This window comes from Grus americana, chromosome 2 (assembly GCF_028858705.1).
Source record: "Grus americana isolate bGruAme1 chromosome 2, bGruAme1.mat, whole genome shotgun sequence".
NCBI classification, from domain to species: domain Eukaryota; kingdom Metazoa; phylum Chordata; class Aves; order Gruiformes; family Gruidae; genus Grus; species Grus americana.
The window spans coordinates 107,944,136-107,969,778 of record NC_072853.1 but is presented as its reverse complement, the minus strand read 5'-3'; the positions used below and the strand labels follow the sequence as shown (position 1 = coordinate 107,969,778).

At 40.0% G+C, this 25,643-nt stretch overlaps 1 protein-coding gene across 2 annotated transcripts in view; it reads left to right on the top strand.

Moving 5' to 3' along the window:
• Positions 1-25,305, top strand: part of RAMP3 (receptor activity modifying protein 3) — a 56,239-nt gene extending 30,934 nt beyond the window's left edge. For both annotated transcript variants that reach the window (XM_054817335.1, XM_054817333.1), the window contains one exon: positions 23,926-25,305. In XM_054817335.1, coding sequence (XP_054673310.1) covers positions 23,926-24,181 — 256 coding nt within the window. In that variant the 3' untranslated portion in view covers positions 24,182-25,305. The remainder of the gene's footprint in view (positions 1-23,925) is intronic.
• Positions 25,306-25,643: the final 338 nt, after the last annotated feature.

Below are 25,643 nucleotides of genomic sequence, written 5' to 3'. Positions count from 1 at the left end.
TAAGGACACTGGCATTTATGAATTCTATAAAGACCTGAAGACCCTTTTGCTTATAAATGCAAAACCCTCACTTTGTTCTGCAGCATATTGTAGAAATAGCTGTGCTACAAACTAGCAAAGCCTTATCAACTTTTCATCCAATGAGATTTCTTGGGTTTTCATTTTAGACACTGGAAAATCTTGTTTTTTACAAAGAAAACTTTGCTTTGAAGAGCTTTCTTGAAACCAGTAAAAGGATTGAATGAACAGCATAAGGAGAAATTGACCAATCTTTTGGGAGGCTGTTGAATTAAATACACAAACTTCCAAGAGCTCAGATTTGATGAAGTAAAACAATGTTATTTGTTATTGATACCACAACACGTATTGTAATTGCAGTCTAAAAAAAGCCTCACCTCAGGGATACCATTGCTGAGGAATGGGGAGAAGATGCCTGGAGTTTGTTCTTCATCAAGAAATAAGTGTTTCTTTCTTGTTACACCACTGGAAACTCTGGGTCTGCTGTTGAGAAAATGATGCTGACTGTATCATGCCAAAATAGTGTACTTTTGCAGCCCATTCCCCATTTCTTCAAGGTTTTTAAGAGCTCAGACCTTCCTGTTCTTCAGTTTACAGATAATTTTGGAAATCTTTATGAAAGTTCTTACCAGTGTAAGAAAAGAGAGGGATCTTCTGAGCCTGCTACTAAGTAGGAAAAAAAAATGACCTTTTCATTAACAATAGCTGAAAACTCTTAAATTTTTAATATCAGATTTCAGTTTTTCAAGTGCTTTTTTCAGCAAGTTTTGACATCTGTTACATTTGTTTGTCATAAGTCATTGTTTTCAAAAAGAGAGTGAAATCTGGCATTTGCCAAAAGGTCACCAATGTAAATATCGATAATTGCTTCTTAAAGTTCTGAAAGAATTTTCAACATTGGTGAAGTTAAGGTCACCAGAAGACACCAGTTACAATATTTTAGCAAGGGTGCTCTGAGTCAGATAGATATGTACCGCAGTAGATGCATTTGGACTAATGGCTGGTACCTTGCACCCACAAAGTGGGATTGGTACGTCAGTGCTTACTTTACCAAGACAAACAACAAATAGTTCAAGCTATAAGAATATAATAATCATAATGAGTAAAGTCACTTGCAAAAAATAATGTAAGCAATTTAGAGGTGATGTTAGAGAGTGCTCTGCTGTTAAATCTCATGGCTGTCAGCTGATATGCCCTTTAAACACCTTTCATGCCTTCTTTGAATTTTACTGTGGCAAGATCAGTAATAGAAAACAATCTTCATGGAGCTTATTATTAAAGATTGTATTTCAAAATAAGCAATACATAAGATTTCTGTCTAAAGTTACTTGGTGGTAAAATAATATGGTATAACTGATAGACTGGTATCAATTATGCAATGCAAATATCATGGACAGTATATTTTTAGAGGCAGTGAAAATGCAAAAGGAGATAAATGTGTTATGAAAGTGAATACTTAATAAAAACTTTTGTGGTTCTTCTGTTTGGGTTTGAAAGACAGTTTCTACATTCTTGTTTTCTGAACGGATCAACCACGAACATATAATAACCCAGATTAACTCAGCAGAGACAAAAAAATAGATTTTCTTGCTTCAACCTACATGTGGTATTAGTCATGTGATTAACTGTTGACAGCACAATGAGGTATGAATTAATACTACCCATTTGTTCTGTATTCAGAGTCTTGTTTCAATTACAGAAGTTTATTATATAATGATACTTTAAAAATAGTATTTTACATGGTTAATTGACAAGGCTCTGGCATTTCTATTTACCCTTGCAAAACAGTTTATAATTCAATGTTGGAAAGTATATCCAAGACAACAAATGCAGTGTTCTGCACCCTTAAAGACATTAGTCACCTTCTTCAGCCTATTGTGTAATTTGCAAAGGGCAGATACATATGTTGCTAGCTGCATTGATAAACTTGATGGCAATGTATGAAATTACTATAGTACTTATGAAAAATAATAGAGGTGCAGCAGCTTCGTAAAATTAAAGATTTTTTCAGTGTTAAGAGCTGAATGTGCAAGGGGTGGAAAGAGCAAAGGGTGCCACGGCATAGTGCATAGGTGAACAACTAAGAGCACCATTCTTTTCAGCTTTAATGAAACTGATGTTTTACATTTCTGTTGGGTATACGAATGTCCTTCACAAATTCCAATGACTGCTAAAATGTACCTTTTCATATTAAGGTGAATTTCAGTTCATAACATAGATGGGTTTTGGAAAGGGAAATGTTAAAACGAACATTCTGGCATCTGGAGCTGTGTTCTCATTATGGAGCTTGCGGGATTAGGAGTTATCGCTGAGGCCCTGAGTCTGATTTTTATCTGCAGAAAGGTAGTTTAAGAAGCAGAATGATTTTAAGATGGTCTATGTTATGTATAATTTATCATGTTGCACTGTAATCTGTCATGGATTTTTGCATCATATTACTAGGGAATATATATACCTAATACATATCTAGGCTGACATGTAGTATACAGATATAAGGTATCAGTGTTACTACTTGTGAAAAAATAGGTACAAAAATGTAAGATTTTTTCTGCTTTTGACTATTGCTGTGCACAGAAAAAAATAGGTTTTTTACTGTCAGTGTGAAAATAAGGCAGTGTTTTCATCATCCAAAGAGGAATCAGATAAAGGCTCAAAAAGTAAAACCGCTACTTGGCTAGTCACAATGCTTAAAAATTAACAGTCCCCATAATAGCTTTTTTATGACAAAAGTTTGTAAACTTTCACAGGTGATGTGCCATATTACACTGTTCTTTCTCAAATTAAGGTAGAGCTTAGCAGGACCTAAGAAGAAGTTGTGTAAACTCGGCAGAGCTAGCAGCTGAGAACCAGCTGCCTCTCTGCGGTGACACCCTCGAGATGCTTGGTTCCCTTGCTTCTGATCTGCAGCCAGTCTTACTGTCATTGAAAATCTCCTGCCATGGTATTTTTTGCACCTGCTTAGGAGGCTGCTGACTTGCCCTTAAGCAACTCCAGGGAGTGTTGCAACACTCAAGACTTGCATAAATGGTTGTGGAGGAGTAGGGTGCTTTGGGTCCACCATTTGCTTCTGTGGTCTGTATGACATGTCAGAAAGCCACAAAGCACAACAAGAAGGTACTTAAGGAGAGGGCGTGCATCTTTACCTCCAAAAGTAACGGGAAGATACAAGAAAGGAAAAAATCCACATTCAATGGTGTACAGGCTGTACCGTCAAAGTCATGTTAAAACATAATCATGTACTTGAACAGTTGTTAAGCAGGACTTTTCTACACATGACGCTTCCCCTATCAGATCTTTATGCTATACCTTAAATTCTTTTCTAATGTTGTTACTTTTCTTCTGATTCTGTGGTTAATTTTTCATCAATTTTGGTCTTGTTTGTGAACTATCCATGGACAGTTTGCAATTTTAAAGAATATGGTTATTATTCAAAACTGCAAAAATCACTGGTTCATTAACTAGTAGTTGATATGATGTGAAATTTAAGAACTGTAATTACTCGCCTGATTTTTGGCTCCCATTATTTGTGTTCTGCCTGGAACAGAAAACAACTGCTGCTCTCCTCCCAAAGCAAACAGATTTTGTAATTACAGACATTTTATTGGTGTATATAAAACAGATTTTCCATAAATAATCAGAGAAAAATCTATGTTCTTGGAGTGCTCATAAAAATTAAGTAAGGAGTGGTATGGAAATTATGATGGAAAGTTCAACTTAGAAGCAGATGAATTGGGTTTTTACTTTACTTATTTTTCACTCTGTGCACGTGCTGCAGTGGGTGTTTCTCAAAGTGTAAGGCTGGTTGACCTGTGATTTCTATTTCACAGCTGGATATGATCAGATATTTTCCTCCCTGTTTCTACTTTAAGAAATAGGGCTGCGGTGTTATAAAAGGCTTGTGCTACTTTGGACTAAGTGGAATCAAATAACAGCTTCCACTCAGCCGATGACACTTTAATATCCCTTTAAAAATGGAATCTGAAGCAGTTGTTTGTAGATGTAAGCCGGAATGAATGAGGAGGGCTCTTCTGTAATTTCTTTCCCCGTGAGTTTTTGTCTGCTGGTCAGAAAAATGACTGTGTTCACAGGTGCCTGTTCTGAATAGCCGTCTGTAGGGCCAGCTGTGTAGACTGATCTGGATTAGAGCCACATTTTCTCTGCTTGCGTGTCAGCTTGGTTCATCTAGATGGAAAGAAAAGCCTTGAGCTGCTGAGATGATACAGAAGTTGTGCTGCGAACGACTAGCTCAGAGCAGCTCTGGGCTGGGGACGGGCTGACTCTGGCTCCTCCCCAGGTGTTGAAGGGTTGGACTGAAGCCGGGTGAGCATTTCATTTTGGAAGCAGTGGCGGAATAATGTTTTTAGCATGGAGTTGGAACATTTTGAGAAAATTGGTGTCAACTAAGCTGTTATTCATGGCAGACTTTACAAGGTGAATGAACAAAGCGACTGGTGTGTTTGGGAGAAAGCAGAATTGCCTCAACAGATGACTGATGCTTGTAACTAACCTGAATACCTGCAGGCACCACGTGCATTTGCACTCGTGCTGACTGGAGGGAAGATTGTGCAAACCAGTGGTGACTCTGGTGGTAATACTTTTGAGAAGGAGTTGAGTTTAGGTAGATACAAGGATAGCATATTGGTTGCGTGTTTCTCCATCACTGACAGTGGCGTATTTGAGTGTAATTCTTGACTAACTTGCCTTTTTTTTATGCTTTTTTTTTTGCTGCACAGAACAGGTGTGGGATTCATCTGTTCAATGTACTAGTTGTCCTAGACTCCCTTCCTACTCAGTGGAAACTTAAAGAAGATGTCTTAAAAGAGATCATATACAACATGCCCTATAATTATTCCAGTATCTCCGCTGACTATAAAGGCAGCATAGTATCTAAGCATGCAGAAGTTTGCTTTGAAATCTAACCTGACAAGAAATAGTGGGAATGCACCTTCAGAAGGTGTTATTAGCTTCTCAGGGCTCTCATCTCCTTCATGCCTTTGAAGGAGGATATGCGCTAGAAAATGCTAATCGTTTTCTTAATGAGACTGAAGGGAGAGGCAAAGCTGATGGGAAAGAAAATATACCAGATCTTAGTCTGGTTTTGCCTTGATATATTGTAAAATAATCTGAGATTAATAGAGAAATAGCTGATTGTAATAGAGAAAAAGCAGATGAGGCAAAAGAGATTGTGCATCTGTTATTTTCAGCACCGGGAAGCATATACTAGAAATCAAAAGATGGTCTGATCATTTGGGTCTGAAGTTTGCAGTACTTCCTGCTTTCCTTTGCATGTTCTAGTACAAGGATTAAAATTTTAGATGTAAAATTTTAAATACTGATGAATATAGCTATGCAAAAATGTGATGTGTTTCACGGCTTGCCCCAGAAACATGCTGTCTGCTATCATGAGAAGCCCAAGAAGATGAAGGACTTTCACCAGTTTACCAATTTGACAGAAAGTGTGAAACTTGATCCATAAGTAAGAAGTTTTAAAGTTTACATTTCACTTACAGAAATACAAGCCTGGTTTGTTTGACTGTAAGGGGTAGGTATGTAAGGATTCGTGCTACTTGCAGTCAACTGATGTCACTTGACACGTATCTGTGTGGTCTCGCAGAGAGTACACATCTGTAAGGCCAGGGGGTTCCCTAGTATGTTGTCTGGCCAATTGTATTCTTACCTAGGTGTTATTTTAATTGTGCAACTGGCAGGAATTCTCACACATTAACCCTGTTAATTTCAGAACTATACCTAATTTTTTTTTTCCTTTCCTCCATTTTCTGGTTCTTGTACTTTAAATATGAGCTGTCTTGTGGATATATGTTTTTGGAAAGTTAAAACTATTTTTGAAAGAAAATGCTCTGAATATAGATACTACTTTGAACTAGAGGGGAGAATGTATATTAAAAAGTGCAAACAATGTTCAGCAGAGCTAGGGCATTAGTGTGTTATCAGTACTATTTTGGTCAAAATTCTAAAACACAGCACCATAAGAGCTGCTATGAAGAAAAATAATTCTATACTAGCCAGGCCCAGTACAATCTCCACCCCTTATTCCATACCATTTACGTCCTGCTTGAGAAAAACACTGTCCAATACATCCTCAGTAACCACCAGCCCTCTTCCCCTCCTTTGATTTATTCACAGATATCTTCCCTTAGTCTATGGGTCATCCCTGTGAAATGTCCGTAACATGTCCAGTGCATTCATTTAGTCCATGACTTGGGTTCTCTGTGTTATGGTGATCTCTGAACAGGAGAGGCATGTTGTGTTGCGTTACTGGACACCAAAATCATCTCTGGTTTGGTCACTGCTGCACTTGTTCAGCTTTTGCAAGGCTCTTTCTCTGTTGCTTTAGGTGATTCCTGCTGTGGTACTTCCTACAATAGACAACTCAAATCGTGTTATTTTCCCCCAGGGTTAAATCTCCTTGAGGTACATGTTGGATTTCCCCATCCTCCAGCATTACCCACCAAATGTACTGGATCCTTGAGCAAAAGCAAACCCTGCTGTCTTTCCCAGCAAGTTGCCCACATGTATTACAGGGAACTTATCTCCTTCTACACTCTGCAGGCTTTTTATTTGGTCAGGGCCAGGTTGGTTACCTGATCCTCTGGTATTAACTAGCCAAGTGGCTTCTGCTAAATTTGCATCTGGCTGCTTATATGTCCCAGCGCCCATCCTTTTCATTATGGTCTTTAACGGTCCGTTGTATCTTTCAGTCTTTCTGGCGGCTGGTGTGCGATAGGGAATGTGGTACACCCAATCAGTGCCATGTTCCTTGGCCCGGGTGCTAATGAGGTTGTTTTGGAAATGAGTCCCACTGTCTGACTCAATTCCATCTTTTGCCACAGAACTTGCTTTTCAAGGCCCAGGATGGGTTTTCAGCCAGTGGTTTGGGTTACGGCATATGTCTCCAACCATCCAGTTGGTACTTCTACCATGGTAAGCAGATGACGTTTGCCTTGGCAGGTTTGTGGCAGTGTGATCTAATCAGTCTGTGAGGCTTCCCTTACTGATATTGCAGCCACCTTCCTTTACACCAGAGAGGCTTTAGTCATGTGGCTCACTTGACTATGGTCCATGTTTCACATTCATGAATAACCTGTGCAATGGCTTCAGTGGTTAGGTCCACCCCTTGAACTCGAGCCCAAATGTACATTGCATCTCTTCCTGGATGTCCTAATGTTACATGGGCCCACCGAGCTATAAATAGTTCTCTCTTATATTCCCAGCTTTGGAACAACCGGGTAGAAAGTCGCTCACCTGGCTGATGAGTGAAATCTTTCTGCCTGTCTTGTAGCTTGGTCATGGATAGGGACTGGGTAGTTTTTGACTCTTTTATGATTTATATCTCTTTTCTCTCCTGCTGCAGAATAGGCTGCCTCTTCTGATTCTTCCTCTCACCCCCTCTCAGGAGGAGCTGCTTCTCTTACCAAGTTGACCTGTGCTTCCACTGTTTCTTCTTGACTACAGGAGCAACTATTCTAGTTGAGGGTTAGGTCTTTGGTTTAGTCTCAGTACCCATTTGTGAGGCCTCAGCGCAGGAGACCTTCTTGCCCCTTTGAGGGCACTGGACAGTGGCTCGATAGATGCGGGTCAGGTCCCAACATAGCTTTAGAAGTCGCTGTGTTCCATTGAAAGTGTTGCCACGCTTGCAGCAAGACAACAGGAACATGAGACACCAAAGAGTAGTGAACAAGATGTTTGATAAGCTCTGGAAACATAGGCCTTACTTCTTGACAGAGTTGTTTGGAAGCTCTAGCTAAAATGCAGATGTTAAAGCTCAGGATTAAGGGATTAGACACACTGATGTAGCCACTCAGCATTTCATGGGTCTTCGAAAGCAAACTAGAAAGGGGAAGATAAACAGACGTATTAAAACATCTCTTTGGAAGCAAAACCTATGTGGTTCTGTAAAGATTCTGATATTTATTTTTATATTATTTGCATGTCAGCATTGCAGGTGTGCATGTAAGGGTCTGAAATACAGCATTATCTTGAGGATCTATTCAACTTTAGAAAAAAAAGAACCTAAAGTGGATGCAATGCCTTTGAGGAGATGTGAATACTTAGGAGGCTGCTGAAACAGGCAGTAGCTTGAGTGCCTTTCTAAAGCAACTCTTGATTTACTCTATTTTCTCTGAAGAGAAGCATCCTTTGCTTTTTGCTTAACAAAGACTGTTGCCCCTGCTGCTGTCTTTGTAGCTGCTCTGGTTGTACCACTGCTCACAAGGCCTTTGGAAGCAGACTGGGAAATGGCATGTTAGAGGTCAAGATTGGTGGCAGCCTGGTCTGCAGTGATCATGCCCTGGTGGAATTCACAATGTTGAGGGATATGGGCCAGATGAAGTGTAGAGTCAGGAATTTTAGGAGAGCAAACTTTCAGTTGTTTAAGGAATTAGTGGATGGGACCCCCTGGGAAACTGCCCTCAGGGATAAAGGAACAGAACAGAGCTGGCAGCTCTTTAAGGACGTTTGTTTTAGAGAGCAAGAGTTCTCGGTTCCCATGCGTAAGAAATCGGTCAAGGAAGGCAGGAGACCAGCATGGCTAAGTAAGGACCTCCTGGTCAAACGAAAGTGTAAGAAGGAAATGCGCAGGCAGTGGAACCAGGGACTTGTACTCTGGGAAGAATATAGGGATGCTGCCCAGGTGTGTACAACCAGGAAAACTAAGGCATAGCTGGAGCTGCATTTGGCAAGGAATGTGAAGTATAATAAGGACGACAGGCATGTTGGTGAGAAAAGGAAGATTAAAGAAAATGTACCCTCCTGATAAATAATACAGAAAAAATGATGACAACTGACATGGACCTATTATGTCTTTTTAATTTTTAGGGGGAGATTAATCATCTCTGGAAGCAGTCTTTTATCTTCATACAAATTAGAAGAAGGTCATGTATATCATGTGAACAAAAAAGCTGTTTTCTAGCAGCAGTCCCTTCAGCTCTCTGAAGGAGGTTTGGTTTGCTGGCAGAAGAGCTTTTCTTTTAGGTCTTGCCAAGCAGCAATGTGTTACCTGCTCCCCATGAAACGTATTCAGTGATTGGAGACTATTAAATGTTAAGTGAGAGAACAGGCTTTTGTAGCAATTCTGTTCCCTGTAACTCCTTCTATGTATTGGCTGTTTCCCTTCATTAGACATGTGTCTAACAAAATTGCAGCATGTGATCCCTTGAATAAAATAACAATTCTATGTAATGTCCTTGCTGCTAAACATTTTATTTTATTTTATTTTATTTTATTTTATTTTATTTTATTTTTTATTTATTGCTTGCATGCACTGTAGATATTTTCTACTGATAAAATTTTCCCATTCTAGCAAGATACAGCTAGAACATTTTTTTTTTGAGAGAACTGTCCTTATGAAATATTTCTTTTCCTTAAAAAACATGGTATGTCACACAGATTTGGAAGTACTTGGTGTTTTTACAAAACTTAGCTTTCAGACCCATTCTGCTTCAAAGTAATACTCTAATATAAATTAATCAGTCTGATTTTTGGGGAAATGTGGGTTTTGTTTGTTTTTCTTAAAGAAGAATCACTGCTGAACAGTATTGAATTGTTCAGTGTAATACTCTTGTATCAAGATAACTGTCCTCACTTAGGATGTTTAATGCAATTAAATTCTCTGAGCCGCTGAGCTGTCTCATGCTTTTGTACAATTTCTCCTTTCAGCACGCTGTTAAGTTGTATTTTTTTTCTCTACTGACTGTTTGCAAGCAAATTTTGTGTATGGAAAGTCCACAGCTGTCTGTTACGGCATTTCAACTGAGAGGTGAACAGCAATGCTGAGCGGGAAATAAGTGACAAATGTAAGAGTTCATTTGTGATTGGGGTGGTGGTATTTGAGGGTGCAGTGTCACCAGCCAGTTGGTAAACTTGACACAACTGTGTCCAGCACAATAGTGCTTTGTGCAATCAGAATACTCCAGGAAGGAAAACAACTATTTTGTAACAATAAGAACTCAAAATTTAGCCTTCACGGACATTGTTCAGGGTCCTTTAATTTTGTTATCTCCGGCTCTGCTTACTTGAAGATATCAAGGAACATGTCAAGCCCCCTTTTCTCTGTTGTTAGATTCATTTATATTCAGCTTTGTTTTTCTTGAAAGAAGCTGAAGGGGCTATAGAAATCTTGGAACAACGAAGCTCAGTAATCCTGTACAAATGTTGCTATGGCATTCCTTAGACTTCCAGTGTTACTGCTGTGAAGATAAATGGGATAGGACTTGATCAACAAGGGCACTTACCATTTGTCTAGATGGTGCGGGTCTTGCTATTCTTCATTTCCAAGTACTGCTGAAAACATGACTCAATTTGCAGAAGCATAAAAATATGTTTACTAATAAGTTGTGATGTTCACTATTGACTATGGTTCTGCAAATGAGATCCCCATTCTTCAAATGAAAGCAAAGGAGTTTCCTTCTCATTCATATGAATTTTTGTTTTTGGAGTTGAGTAGGGACCTGTGCTTTGAGTTTCAGAAGAAAAGGAGTCTTGTGGTGGACGTGTCCACACAGAAACTCCAGCACCAGCTGCAGTGTAATGTCAGCTCAACTGCCTTCCTTTAAAACCAGATAGATTGGGAATGATACCAGTCCATTCCACAGGAGAACGGAGCTGAGCAAAGCTGTCTGCAAAAACAAAATATATGAGCTTGTTCTGAGGTGCATGCACTCAGAAGTAAGCTAAGTAAGGCTAAACTGTTTCTAATATTCAGACTGGCTAATTGAAAGTTACCGTGGTATAATGGTATTGCGCTGCATTGGTTTAGTGGTTTACTGATGTATGGATTGAAAAAGCATTGTTTTATTTGTGATTCATTTACTATAGGAATAAAAGTTATGGACTAATGTTGTATAATTATAATTACAGGGAAAGTTGCTGTGTTAGAGTTACCTAAATTCTTTCCAGGGAATGATTAGTGAGAAATTATTATCCTGCTGCTTGGCCAGATTAATACAGTTCAGTCCCTTGCCACTGTATAGTATTGAAGGTAGGAGTTTTTTGACAGCATTATGTAGGCTGTTTACAGGGAGGCTTTTTTACTGCTGTTCCCACTAGAACACCACCTCCTTTATCTGGGTCTGGAAGTGATGATTTAAATAGCAATAAAATATTACTGTTGAGGAATTCCGTTCTAGGTCCGTGGTTTAGCTGTAATTTTGGTTTTCCTGTTTCTGAATTTGAGGGTTAGGATTTTTCAGTGTGTTCAGTGATGTGGCTGGAGGAGGAACTCTGTTCCTACGGGAATGCTACGTTTCATTAGACCTAAGTTTAGCAGAACATTGCGGTAGCTTACCAGTGACCACTCCCACATTGGTTTGCCAGTAAAGCAGTTAATGTCCATGCTCATCTAGATTTTCATCTATATTTTGAAATAGATTAATAATAGTAGGATTAATGTGTTTGGTTTAATACTAGGATTAATTCTTAAAGGATTAGAGGCTAGTTCATCACTGCAGAGTTTGATGGAAAGGTGGACATCTTTTTTTTTTTTGCAAATTGGCAGGAGTTTTGCTAGAGACTGCAATGTTAGGGAAGGTGTCTGTGGTTTTGTATACATTTGTTTTGCTGTTGAGACTTAGTTATTCAAGAGGGTTGACTCTAACCAAGGCCCCAGACAAACTGCAAAGTCTGCAGCTGCTGAGTTGTGGATGCCCCATCCCTGGAAGTGTTTAAGACCAGGCTGGATGAGGCTTTGGGCAACGTGGTCTAGTGGAGGGTGTCCCTGCCTGCAGCAGGGGTGTCGGAACTAGATGATCTTTGAGGTCCCTTCCAACCCAAACCTTTCTATGATTCATGCAGGCTTCTGTCTTTTAAGCTGTTCCCATGCATCATTTTGCTTACTTTAAAGCTAGCAGCACAGTATATCTTTCCAAAAGCAAAGCTTGCTTCTGCATTGTGGGGGAAAAAAAAAACAAAACAAAACAATAGCTCTTGGAGAGAGTAGAAGAGAGTATCAGTTGGTAACACCCACCACAACAGTACTTCATATAATCTTAGGACAAACAGGCTTGCAAAACACATCTTCTGAGAACTCTGACATGTTTTCAAAGTACAGAAGAACCTAGCTACCCACGAGCAAGTACAAAATCTGCTTTTCTTCTGTCAAGGACCATGCTCCCTTTTTGCAGACCTGGAGAGGTGATGAGTGGTCACAGGTGAGTTGATGGTGACAAGATCCCATAGGTGACAGCAAGCCTGGTGCGCAAGTATTGCCAGAAGCAAAAAATTTCTCTCTCACTAGGGATTAAACTGTTACCAGGTGTCCATGTATTTTTCTGTATTTAAGACTGAAATCAGTGCCCTGAGTTTATTCTGAAAGATCAGCTTCTTTAGTGCACGTTGTCCTGATTTTGGCTGGGATAGCGTTAATTTTCTTTCTAGTGGCTGGTGTAGTCCTGTGTTTTGGATTGAGGATGAGAATAATGTTGATAACACACTGATGTTTTTAGTTGTTGCTAGGTAGTTGTACGGTCTACCTTAATTTAAGGACTTTTCAGTTTCTCACGCCCTGCCAGGTGCACAAGAAGCTGGGAGAGCACAGCCAGGACAGCTGGCCCAGAGTGGCCAAAGGGATATTCCCTGCCATAGAGTGTCATGCTCCATGTATAACTGGGGAAAGCGAGCTGGGAGGCGGGATTGCTGCTTGGAAACAGACTGGCCATCAGGTTGTTCTTTTCTGAATGTGGTGAGCAATTGCATTTGTGCATCATTTGTTTTATTATTGTTGTTGTTGTTGTTACTATTATTATTACTATTATTATTCTCTTCCTTTGTTCTCCCGTTAAACTGTCTTTATCTCAACTCACAAGATTTTTTTCCATTCTCCCCGCCATCCCCTTGTGGGGGGGAGTGAGCGAGTGGCTGCGAGGTGCTTAGCTGCCAACCAGGGCTAAACCACGACACACATAAATGCTATTGGTCTCTTAAGAACATTCCCTGTTCCATATACTTAGGGAACATTGAGATTTCTTTTTGTGTGCCTGAGCTGAATTCAACCATCTGGTCTATTGTTAAATGGGATTACTTATTTCCTGACTTATTCTTTTCTGCTATGAAATGTGCATTTTCCCAGACATCAAAGATCTTTCATGAGGTCATCATTTTAATGAGAAGCTCTGGAAGGGAGAAACAGTAGGTGTGAAAATCAAGTTTATAGTAGTCACCAAAGTATTGTGAATTCTTAAATCTGTTTTACCTCCTCACCTTTATGGACTTATTTGCAGCCTGCCTCAAAAGCATGATTTCAAGTTGTCAGGATATGCAAGTCTATGTAACATAAATTTCTTTTAGTGAGCTTTGCAAGATCTGTGCAGAAGTTAAAATTGGCAAGTCATTTGTTGAGTGTAAGCAGTGATTTGATCTTCAGGTGAAAAATAAAAAAGATGCATTTTCACCGGAATGAAGAGAGATGAAAGCAAAATGTAATGAGTCCCACCTCAGTTTTGTGTCTGATTTCTTGTATTGTGGTGTGGTTCACTTGCTGTGCAATGGTCCAGAAGGTTTCTCTTCTGATAGCCCATTATTATGGGCTCTGTTGAAACATGGCGGGGCTCTCATATGGCCTGTATGCTGCGGTTTGCTTTTTGTGGAAACAAAGGGGGAGAGGAGGTGGATAACTATGCAGGGTTAGTTTGGAATTGAGTTCCCCTTAACCTGGGAGCTGTGTTACTGTATTCAGTAACATAAACTGGAATTTATATCAGAGCTTGCATGAACTCTCTGGGAGCAGAGCCTGTTGCATGTGCTCAGGACTGAGGTACAGGGTGTCTTTTATACTTTGAATTAAAGGTGGTAGTTTGTATATTCCTTATTTGCAAATGAGCAGCTCAGGCCTGTCTCAGTTACTCATGGATCTCCTTCAGGCTGCTGTAATTTTGTCTATATTCTGAGATAATTGCTGCGGTGTAACTCTGTGCTTTGTGTTCTGTCCCTGAGTTCAGCATGGACAGCATTTGCCTTTCCTGGGTATGTCAGTCAGGTGCAGAGGAAAGAGCAGAAAGAAGTTCAAGGCATCCTTCCATTCCCCTCTGTCAGGTTCTGGCAGACCTGGTGCTCTGTTGTCCAAGTAATCCCCAAAGACTGAGCTTTTCTGGAACTCCACTTTCTCTGAAAAAAACAGGCCACTTTCTGTCCTGGTTTCCTAGGGCATTAAGTCATATGTAGTCATGCTGTGTCTGAGTGTGTGTGTGTAGCTCAGATAGTGGAGATTTCACAAGGAGAGGGTTGGTTTCAGTACCCCAGTTGCAGGATAAGAATCAGAGTCCTCATAAGCAGTGTGAGTTGCACCTAGAGCCTGGTCCTGAGCCCAGGAGACCCATGCTCTATTCCCAGTTCTGCCATGAGCTACTCTGCTGCAGGCAAATTGTGATTCCGTATTATGGTTGAGCTTTCTCATCTAGAAGACAATGAGGACATATGCTTCCTTTGCAAATTAATGAATGAAAGGTATTAGATGACACAGAGGCATTATTAGCAATATTTTTTTTGCCTATATCTATTAGGAAAAAATACAAACCACTAAAATGTTTGCATATAAAAGTCAGCATCTGAAATAGCACTCTTGCACGCTTTTTTTGTTTTACCAACCATTATTCCCATTTAAGAAGGGAAGAAATGAAGACCCAGGGAACTACAGGCTGGTCAGTCTCACCTCCATGCCTGGCAAGATCATGGAGCAGATCCTCCTGGAGACTATGCTCAGGCACATGGAAAATAAGGAGGTGATTGGTGACAGCCAACACGGCTTCACTAGGGGCAAATCGTGCCTGACAAATTTGGTGGCCTTCTGTGATGGGGTTACAGCGTCGGTGGATAAGGGAAGGGCAACTGACATCATCTACCTGGACTTGTGCAAGGCATTTGACACTGTCCCGCACGACATCCTTGTCTCTAAATTGGAGAGACATGGATTCGATGGATGAACCACTCGGTGGATAGGGAATTGGCTGGATGGTCGCACTCAAAGAGTTGTGGTCAATGGCTCAATGTCCAAGTGGAGAACGGTGACAAGTGGTGTTCCTCAGGGGTCGGTACTGGGACCGGCACTGTTCAACAAATTTGTCGGCGACATGGACAATGGGATCGAGTGCACCCTCAGCAAGTTTGCTGACGACACCAAGCTGTGTGGTGTGGTCGACACGCTGGAGGGAAGGGATGCCATCCAGAGGGACCTTGACAGGCTGGAGAGGTGGGCCCGTGTGAACCGTATGAAGTTCAACAAGGCCAAGTGCAAGGTCCTGCACGTGGGTTGGCGCAATCCCAAGCATGACTATAGGCTGGGTGAGGAATGGATTGAAAGCAGCCCTGAGGAGAAGGACTTGGGGGTATTGATTGATGAGAAGCTCAACATGAGCTGGCAGTGTGTGCTTGCAGCCCAGAAAGCCAACCGTGTCCTGGGCTGCATCAAAAGAGGCATGACCAGCAGGTCGAGGGAGGTGATCCTGCCCCTCTACTCCGCTCTTGTGAGACCCCACCTGGAGTACTGCGTCCAGCTCTGGGGGCCCCAGTACAAGAGAGACATGGAGCTGTTGGAGAGAGTCCAGAGGAGGGCCACAAAGCTGATCAGAGGGATGGAGCACCTCTCCTATGAGGACAGGCTGAGAGAGTGGGGATTGTTCAGCCTGGAGAAAAGAAGGCTCTGGGGAGACCCAATTGCAGCCTTCCAGTACCTGAAGGGGGCCTACAGGAAAGATGGGGAGGGACTGTGTATCAGGGAGTGTAGTGACAGGACAAGGGGTAATGGGTTTAAGCTAAAGGAGGGTCGATTTAGATTAGATGTTAGAAAGAAATTCTTTACTGTTAGAGTGGTGAGGCACTGGAACAGGTTGCCCAGAGAGGTTGTGGATGCCCCATCCCTGGAAGTGTTTAAGACCAGGTTGGATGAGGCTTTGGGCAGTGTGGTCTAGTGGAGGGTGTCCCTGCCCATGGCAGGGGGGTTGGAACTAGATGATCTTTGAGGTCCCTTCCAACCCAAACCATTCTATGATTCTATGATTTAGAAATCAGTTGTTTTATTTTAGCTAGCATTTTCTAACTGCTTTCTGACTTTGGAACCAAAACTATAGAGTTATCTGTGCTGATTTTATTTGTTAATTCATTTTTCAGTGGTGTCTGCTCTCTCACCGTCACTGCAGGGATACTTACATGTGTGAGTTTTTGAGTACAGATGTTGTGAAGTGATACAGAAAACATGTCACATTTCTGTGGCTCTTTTAGACCAGAAATTGTAAAGGCAAGGCTTTCTTTGCATTGGTTAACCTGCTATCTGCAGTTTGAGCACCACAGCAAAGAGGATTGGGAATGATCAAGAAATACAGCTACTGTGGGCTTCATTCTGATGGAGGAATACAACAGAGTGTGGAAGCCTTGTTGCCTGTGCCAAGTTAAACCGCCCCTGCTTTTTTGTTTATGTGACCTGAATTCACAAATACTGTCGGAATGATTGTAGCTGAAATTACAAATAGCATGATTTCAAGGGCTTTTAGTGACTGTCTTTAAGGAATTCACTAGTATTAAAAGTCTATCTCTAAACAGTTGCTGTAGATCTCATAAGGGCTGGTGTCCCTCCAGACCCATGCTACACACTTGAGCTCTGATCATAAAATAAAATTAAGCACAAAATATTAAACAAGCAAATATGTCCCATACAACCCTTCACACAAGACAGAAGAAAAAGTGAGAAAATACATTGGAATTACTGTTATCTTCATTAGCTGTAATATCACAGTTTTCTAAAATGAAAGGTACAATATAGTAAACCAGTACATTTTTAATTAATCCTCTTTCTCCTCCACATACAGTCTCATTCTCTTTCCAAATACCATTTTGTGGTTAAGCTTTCTTCTCAAGATTTGGGAATTGGAGGTGTCTTTTTTAGCTCACAGCACTAAAGTGTGTTTTAAAAATTGCTCTGCTTTCTTCCAGCTTTCAGTGATTAACAGATGGCCCTTCTTTCCCCCTTGCCATTCTCTCTGTTTTCTATCAAATGTCAGTGTTACTACAACAGCTGCTGGTGCTGGAACAGGGTAGAGAGCAGGCATCAGACTTCCTAAAATAGTACCGAATCCTCAGTCCCATTTGCACTGTTACATATTAAGCTCATTCTGAATTGAGATAGTGGGGTTGCTGCTGCAAACCTGGGGGCATCTGTTTACCAAAGAACTCGTTGACAAGCAACTTTGCTGTGTCTCAGGAACTTATGCAGAAATGAGCTCTGGTTGTAACTGTGGTCTCTATCAGCTGCTCTATCAACAAAGTTGTAATTCAAGTCAACTTCAGAAACTGAGCAGTGATGATTTAAAAGTGAGTCACAGATGACCCTATTCTTACGGTAAATAAATGTACAATTCTAAGCCAGAAATGCAAAGTGTCCGATGTGTGTGTTAATTAACATAGCAGCTTAATATCTGTTGTGTCAAACTGGTAAAGGCATTTGCCTCAACTTGGCATCTTCAGGAGAATTCATGTTCACCACTAAAATAGCACGTATTTCTTCATCGTTACTCTGAAAGCTAGCTCAGGAAGGATTTCTTTGGAGAAGTTCAACCTTCTTCATTTTAGTCTGTCCCTGATGAGTTCATGATTAAGTAATGTATTCTGACATAATTCGTTGTTCATGCAATAGCATAGTAAGTAATGGTCTAGACAAACTATATTAAAGCCGCAGCTCTTGAGCCAGATCACTGCAATAGAGCAGAGTGACACTGCAATGTTGTAATCATCTCTAAGAAGCAAAACAAACTCTTATCTGGAAGATACAGTATATGAATGAACCTTTGCAAGCCAGGCATTTGCAGAGCGTTTCAGCGTTTGGATTGCAGGATGCCAGTTACATGGGCTGCTCTTGCATCCTGCATTTTCCTGTGCCCTCCACATTGCATTCCCTGTATCTCTGTTTCTCTCTCGGCTGGAGAGGTGGGAATTTGTGAGGTGGCTGAGAGTGCCTGAGACCCAGTGCAGGCTCTTTGGTATATTAAGTACATCTTTTTTCACACATCATCACTGATGGCAATGGCTACTTAGGAAGTGCGGTGCATATAAGAAGGTGGATACATATGTTTAAGTTTTTGTGGGATTACTGTTTGTCTTCACTTACTCTTGATTTTTGTCTAATTCAAGGGAGTTATGGGACTGGCTCCTTATAGACATGGTGTAGTGATGGCTTCAGAGAATACTTCCCCTCTGAATTGGTGTTCCTCAAAAATGGGCTGAGTTTACAACTAAGTAATCATTAAAATATAGCTCAGCAGTGGTGGAAGGCAAAGCCCACTTGCTAGTAGATGCTTCTGGCTTGGTAAAATTCCAGTACTACTAAATTTTTGATCTTTATAACATAGTACCTGGTGTCAAGCTACATTTCTTTCCTTGTTCTACATTTGCTTAATGTAGTAGTTTCTCTTGCTCATTGGAGATGGATATTAGATACATAAACTACTGCTTACATCTACAGTTCTTCTTTATATTTACATTTTCTTGCTGTATCATTAGGAAATTGAAAAAAATTTAGTAATAGTTGTGGATTTTAGGGTTTTTAGTTAGGTTTATTTGTCAGTTTTTCATTTTCCAGACAGCTGTTGATCTGAAGGCAAGGGTGGTGATCTGTAATTATTTCAAAGGACACCAGAATGTATTTATTACTTTCAATCCAAGTGAGTAAATCTGTCACAATGCCCATTATTTAGTGGCATGAGAGTGAACTATACTTTATAATGTTGTCATTAAACCAGACGGGTTTTTTGCCTCCCCCCCATTTATTTCTTTCCTTATGTTTTGTAGTACATTATTTTCTTCTGGCTGAATTCTATATTGGAGATGCATAACAGCAGACCTGATCTGATTAGGGAGGTAGAAGTGTTTCTGTGAGAATACTCCTCTTGGCAGAAGATACGTGATTAAAGGAATGGTGAGGTACAGCCACAAATCTGTTTGGAGAGATGTTGAATGAAAAAAACTTAGAAATATTCCACTGTATTTGTAGGCTCATAGCTGATTATAAAACTAAAGCTTTCCTTTTAACATGATGGTAAAACCTCAGGAGATAATAATCTTAAGGTTTGGATCCTTATTTGAAGTTCATCCAGACTGTTACACCCTTAAATTCTATAAAATCTGGTTGTAAATCACACAAGAATAGGCTTTTTTTTTTTTTTTTTTTTTTTTTTGTGAGGTAGGTTGGTACTTCCTGCCTCCACTTCATCTGGAAATGCTGTAAGAAGAGCCTTTCTCATCACATGGTATTTATAATTATTATTATTTCAGCATTTCTCATTCCAGACTGGGTGGAGGTTACAAGGATGATTATTCACTTTGAACTCTAATTTAATATATGACTATGTATAAAGAAATTTCTTGGTTGAACCATCTGGGAAAAAAAAAAAAAGAATTTTAAAACATCTTTATTAAAATAAACCACATAACTTGTAGTATCCTGGAACAGTGCCTCTAGATTCTTTTCCAGGATTGTAGAGTAGCAGAAGGAGTGGGTGTCCCTGGAGTATCTAGTACATGATTTACATCAAAACTTGTTTATGCTAGAGAGAATTTTCCCTGTATTTTCTGAATACTTAGTGGACTCAAAATAACAAAAATTAACTTATAATGTATGTACCCTGCTGTACCCTTCCATAATTATATCACTAATCATGAAGCTGATTTATGTAAAACAGGATAGTGAAAGTGCAGTGATTGTTTTGGTTTTTAATTCCTGAGCCATCTCATAAAGCAATGGCAAAACATCCCTGACTGCACGTGTGCAGTGTGTCTCTGGGGTGGTCTATCCATGAGTGCTGGAGAGGTGGCAAAAGTCTCTTACTGGAACTGTTGGTGGGTCTACTGGCTGCAGCCAGCAAATGCCTTCAAAAGTTTGTCTTCAGTAACATAATATATGGTACTCTGCTTTTGGAGAATTGTTTGGGATTTTTTGAAAGAACAATTTTTCTTTGGGAAGTTCTCATTTGTTGAAACTTTATTTGTTTTCTTGGTCTCATGAAAATTTGGAGTTGTATTTTTGTGTGTTTGTAAACCAATCGTCTGCAGTTTTTCTGTGTGGAGATGTTGAGGAAGAAAGAGCAAGAATTTACCACATTCCTCCCTGGGGATGTGGGAAACCATGGATGGGATTCAAGCCTCCACTTAGACTGAGCGGTGCCCTGAGCGGTAGGCAACTAGATGCGCAGAGATGCGTGAGATTTAATACATCCAGCTGTCTATTTAAATAGTTTGAGTGGGCACTCCATCAAACGCTGTCCCATTAAGGCAAATGTGTGCACTAGCATTCCAGATAATAACTGCCTATTGTCTAGGTTCTTGGTTATAGGAAAATACGTATAAATACATTTTCTCCTGGGTAAAATAACTCACAAAATAAAATTTTCCACAGTTTTTACACAAAAACTAACCACACGATTGTTATTATCTGTTTTAGTGGAAACATAAAGTACAGGAGAAAAAGTGTTTGTGCTCTGAAAATGAAGTATTGTTCTAGAATATTGAAAATTGTCTTTCAAGACAAATCTGTTACAGCTCAGAGACTGCTCCAAAGAGGAATTAAGTATTTTTCTCTCAAAATGAGTATTTTCAATAGTACACAGTATAACCAAGTGGTTGGTTCCTCAATAAAACTTAAAATGATTCTCCTGAGCATATCAGGGTAAAGCATATCTTTATATGCATTTTGGTGCTCAGACTATGCTTAGTTTTTGGTTTTTGGTACTGGCCTACTGAACTGAGTTGAAACTCACAGATGCAGTAATTTTTCAGCCCACTGATCACAAAGCTTGTGACCTGGCTCCCAGTGAATATACCTTTCCTGAGTATTAACTAACTAGGATCCTTGTAGCTGGCCTGAAAGAGATAAAAATGTGACTCAGCATAAAGAATAATAACCTTCCCACACCTCCTTATAATCCGAGAGGTGAAGGAGCTTGTGCTACTGTACTGCTCTCCAAGTACTTGTTCTGGGAATAAGTAGAAAATGTCATTTCTTGTTCTTTGCTTTCAAAAAGTGTGTAATTTTTATGCATTTGTGTTGAAGTGCCTCCAGTCAGAGGCCAACACGTCTTTGTGATAGGCATTTTATTATACAGAATGAAAAGGTTTCCTACTCTAGCCTTTACCATTTGAATAAAGAGAATTACATAAGGCATAAGAGAATTAAGCATAGGAGAATAGTATTGGAATTAAACATTTATTAACCCCTACCTCCCTCTTAAAAAAGCCCAACAACTTGCAAACCAATTGATCAAATACAAAACGCCCATGCTGTAGTAATAAGGATTGAGTTGCTCCCTTCCAGGGCAGCTGTTGCACAGTACCATGCAGAGGATTTTTTTTTAATGTGAACTTTCTGTTGCAGTGCATATACTCTAAATTATTACATTACATAAATATTTAAGTGAATTGAGCTTTACTGTCAGACATGTAATTCTCAAATAGTTGAGATTTTTCCTTATCTACATTCTCACAATTGTGTGAAAAAACCCAGTTATAGTGCAGGTAGCTTTTTTTTGAGAGAGAGGGTATTAAGGGAACATTGTAAGGAATTCAGACTATTAAGATAACATTTTTATTCTATTTTGGCTCTTAGGGATTCAGTCTTTCAAATACAATATAACTCCCTAATTATTTTTATCTGGCCTTTTGGCAACATTCATCCAGATGTTTCTAGCTGTGTTGTACTTGAAATGCAAAATCAGTGGGAAATGTTTTTGTTTACACCATGTAACATTTATGAAAAACATCTACAGAATTCTTGGAAGAACAGTAAACTTTCTATAGAATTTTACACCCAGAAAAAAAAAAAAGAAGAAATATTTTGTATCATTAAATCTTTCAGTTTAGGGTACTTTTATATGAAGTCTGCTCAGGTCACCAGGATTTATTGTTGTTTTTGTTATTCTGTATGAACAGATGGGCAAATTGAGGTGGCTGTGGCAGCGGGGAGCTGAAGCAGCCATCGATGGGACAAGCTTGCTCACCAGAGCATGGCCCAAAGCAAGGCTGGAGCAGAGCCTGACACTCTCTGGAGCCCTGTGTGGTGTCTGTGCTAGACAGAGCACTGACCTGTCTGGGCAACTGTATGCTTGCTCCGCCGTCTCTGCATTGTAGTCTGTTGAACCTTGTAGGCATGCCTTCAGATGTATTATTCTTCAGGTCCTCTGGGACTGTCTCTCCCATATTCAGCTAGACATCTTCAGCTTCTAATTTAGTCCAAGGACATAATGAATGGATGCTACCAGGTCACATGGAAGAATGACACTACTAAAATAACAAACAGCTAATATTTGTATTTTATTTTTAGCTTATTTCCTGTTGTTTCCCTGTGGCTACTGACATTGTCACAAAAGCTTCCTTTCTAGTTGCTTTGCTTAAAATATACATACATTGTGCATATATGCATCTGCATGCCAGAGCATCTGAGCGTGGACTTCTCAGATCGTCTGGTGTATTTGCTTATGAATAAAGCGTCATCAGCTCAAACTCCCTGAGAATGAGATCTGTGAGGAGATTGCAGAAGGACCTTTCTGTGAGGCTGCTTCTTCGTCTGTGAACACAGCCCTGAGAGTGTAGATGCTCTGCAGCCTGTTTTCTCATCCTATATTCTTGTAGCGTGGTCAGGCAGATATTTCCCCTTACAGGCAATAGACAGTGGACTTCACTCTTCACCCAAACACTGAATGTCCCTCCTCCATTGAATGTCTCTCCTCCACCGCTTCATGGCAAAGGATTGAATCAGCATTAGTCCCCTGTGGTACTTAATGTCAGAAGAAGTCATTCATCAGGAGTTACTGTATTTATACACACTGAAAAGGAGGGTAAGGCCTTCAGATAATAGTGCAGGATGCTGTCCATTGAGGTGTCGTGGTTTCTTGCCCTGTACTGTCTATTTTTAATTTCCCTTTGAAGTGAGTTTATTGAGTCACGCAGGACTGAAAGAAGTATTTAAAAACGCAACAGACAATAATTCAGCTTCCTTATTTCTTGCTCTATTCGTGTACTGACCAGACACTCTTCGTCTTCTTAATTTCCGATCTCCTCCCCCATACTCCATTCGCTTCCTGAATTTCTTTGGCTTATGATCCAGAACCATCCAGTTACTCATTTAGGCTTATTGTTTCCTTTTTTTTTTTTTTTTTTCCCCCCCTGAGGGGTAGCCAGTTGTTATAAATATAAGTTATCCCTGGACAGGTAAAGTTCAGCACATGCTGTGTTGAAATCAAGTGTTAGGCATTACAAAGGGCTCCCAATCTTTCATGAGCATTGTGAACGTGTAATTAGGAATTATTTTCTTCCTGCTGGGCATTTGCTGGAGTTGGGAAAAAGATAAAGGTTGTCAAAAGGTAACTTTGTGTTTATTTTCCCATTATCTTCTTACTGCCTGAGGGTACAACAGAATTGAAGTTGTTACACAATAATGCATGTTGTGGCTCACTCCCAGCATCACATCATTATTTTTGCCACAACATCATGTCCAATGACAGATGAGACATGAATTATCCATATTTTGCTAAAAATGTCCTGCTCTTGGCACATTTGCATGTATGTTTTTTAAAGATACTGGAGATGTCTGTAGTGAGGGGGTTCTAATTCTACTTTAGTGGCATTAGGAGGTCCTGACTGTAGTAACAGCGCCCAGAAGACAGGGTTTTGACCACTGTCCATCCGGGATCTCAGGATTTCACATGAAATCTCTCAGTTGTATGAGTATGTATGAGTCTGTTCTCCTTCTGGCTCACTGTGTAGTATTTGGTACCCACAGCTTCCATTAAAGGTCCTTCAGCAGAGTATCTACATGATATACCCACTCTTATAAATTCTATATGGTGCCCTAGGTAGCTTTCTCTAAGTGTAATATGCATATGTGTTCTATTTAAACTTCTCTTCATTTTCTTCTTCTCCTAGGTATTATGACAACTTTACCCAGTGCACAGAACATGAAGCGAACAACGCGAGTTGCTTTTGGCCAAACCCCCTTGCAGAGGGCTTTATCACTGGAATTCATAAACAATTCTTTTCAAACTGTACTTCAGAAAAGGTTCACTGGGAAGATCCACCAGATGAAATTCTCATAACTCTGATCTTGATCCCAGTCATGTTGACATGTGCCATGATAACACTGGTAGTATGGTGCAGCAAGAGAAGTGATATCCTGGTGTAAATTGTTCTTCTGGGCTTTATTTTTCCTCCATTTCCTTCTTCCAAAAACACTAAGAAATGAGGATGAAGAGAGAGAAACTCAACATAAAGATTTCAGATCTGCTGAAATGGAACCTGTGAGATACTGAGACAGAGACAATGCTCCTGTGAACAAAGAGGTGCCTGCTGCTGCTGCCAGAAGTCGGTGCTTGTGAATTTGGCTGTTGGTGTTGCTGATGCAAAGCTCTCTACTTCTATTGGGCCTCATCATCAAGGAATTCACAGGCAGCTCTCAGAAACAGGAAAGTCCCCAAGCAATTGGACCCCTTAGCTGCAAAAGGGGTAAAGTTACTTTCCCATGGGTAAAGCTGGTTGGTAAAGTAAGTTTTCCAAAACTGTATGTAAGTGTATGTAAGCATGGTGTAACATTGACTGTGGGGAAGATGGTATCTGGAGTTTTTGTGCAGGACACCTGAGGTTTTCATCTGTGAGCTTTGTGACTGGGATAGAAGATCACTGGCAAAGGGACTGAACATGGATGTAACCAAGTGGCAGCTTTTCCTGGAAGCTAATCCAAACCATCTTTATCAAGAACTGGAAGTATTGTCATGGCAAAGGAACAATTTATGTGTCCAGTGACTATCCCCATGGGGAAATTTTCATGCCACGTTTTAAAATAGTTTATAAAATGCCTTTAAGCATGGCTACTTGGAATTGTATGGCTTACAAACAAACTATGGGAAGATACACAAGTCTTATTTTACAGAGATGGAGAATGTGACAGGAAATTGGTTGATTATAAATATACTAAGGAGTAATGAAGAAACTTTCATATGCCAGACTCTTCAGTTTTCCTCTTTTATAATTATTATTCTTGATGACTTGTGTTCACTGTACACTCCCCACTCCCACTTCAATTTGTGCAAGTGATATCCTACAAATAAATATAAAGGTGTCATGTTGATTGAGGTGCCTTTCAGAGTATAAATAATTCTTTGTCCTGTGAAGAGTGTGGGAACTCAAATATGAACATCAAAGCTTGGAACAGACATAGGAGGAAAGAGAAAATATTCTACTCAGAAATCTTATTCTATAAAGCTATTCCTATGTAACAGTTTAAATAAAGATCATATGCCCAAAATAAAACAACTTCTGTGTTTGTGTTGTAAACCTTTCTTTTCTGTCATTTCACAAAATGCCTTTCAGTGAGCAATATCTGTTACAAGTGTCTCTTCATTTTTCCATACCTTATACACACAAATAAAATACAGGTTGAATGGCCAAGTAATGGTGCTTCATGTCTCTGCTAGTTAGATATTCTCCTTGAAAATTCTGGCCTGGTGTTTGAGATTTAGGTCTGTGTGTATGAAAATGGTTTCGAGGCTCAAATCAAATGAGAAGTGCCCCCTTGGCTAGAATTGTTTATATGTAGATAGATAAAGAACATCTGTAGCTGTACTGGCTTGTTTTCACATCCTTTCACA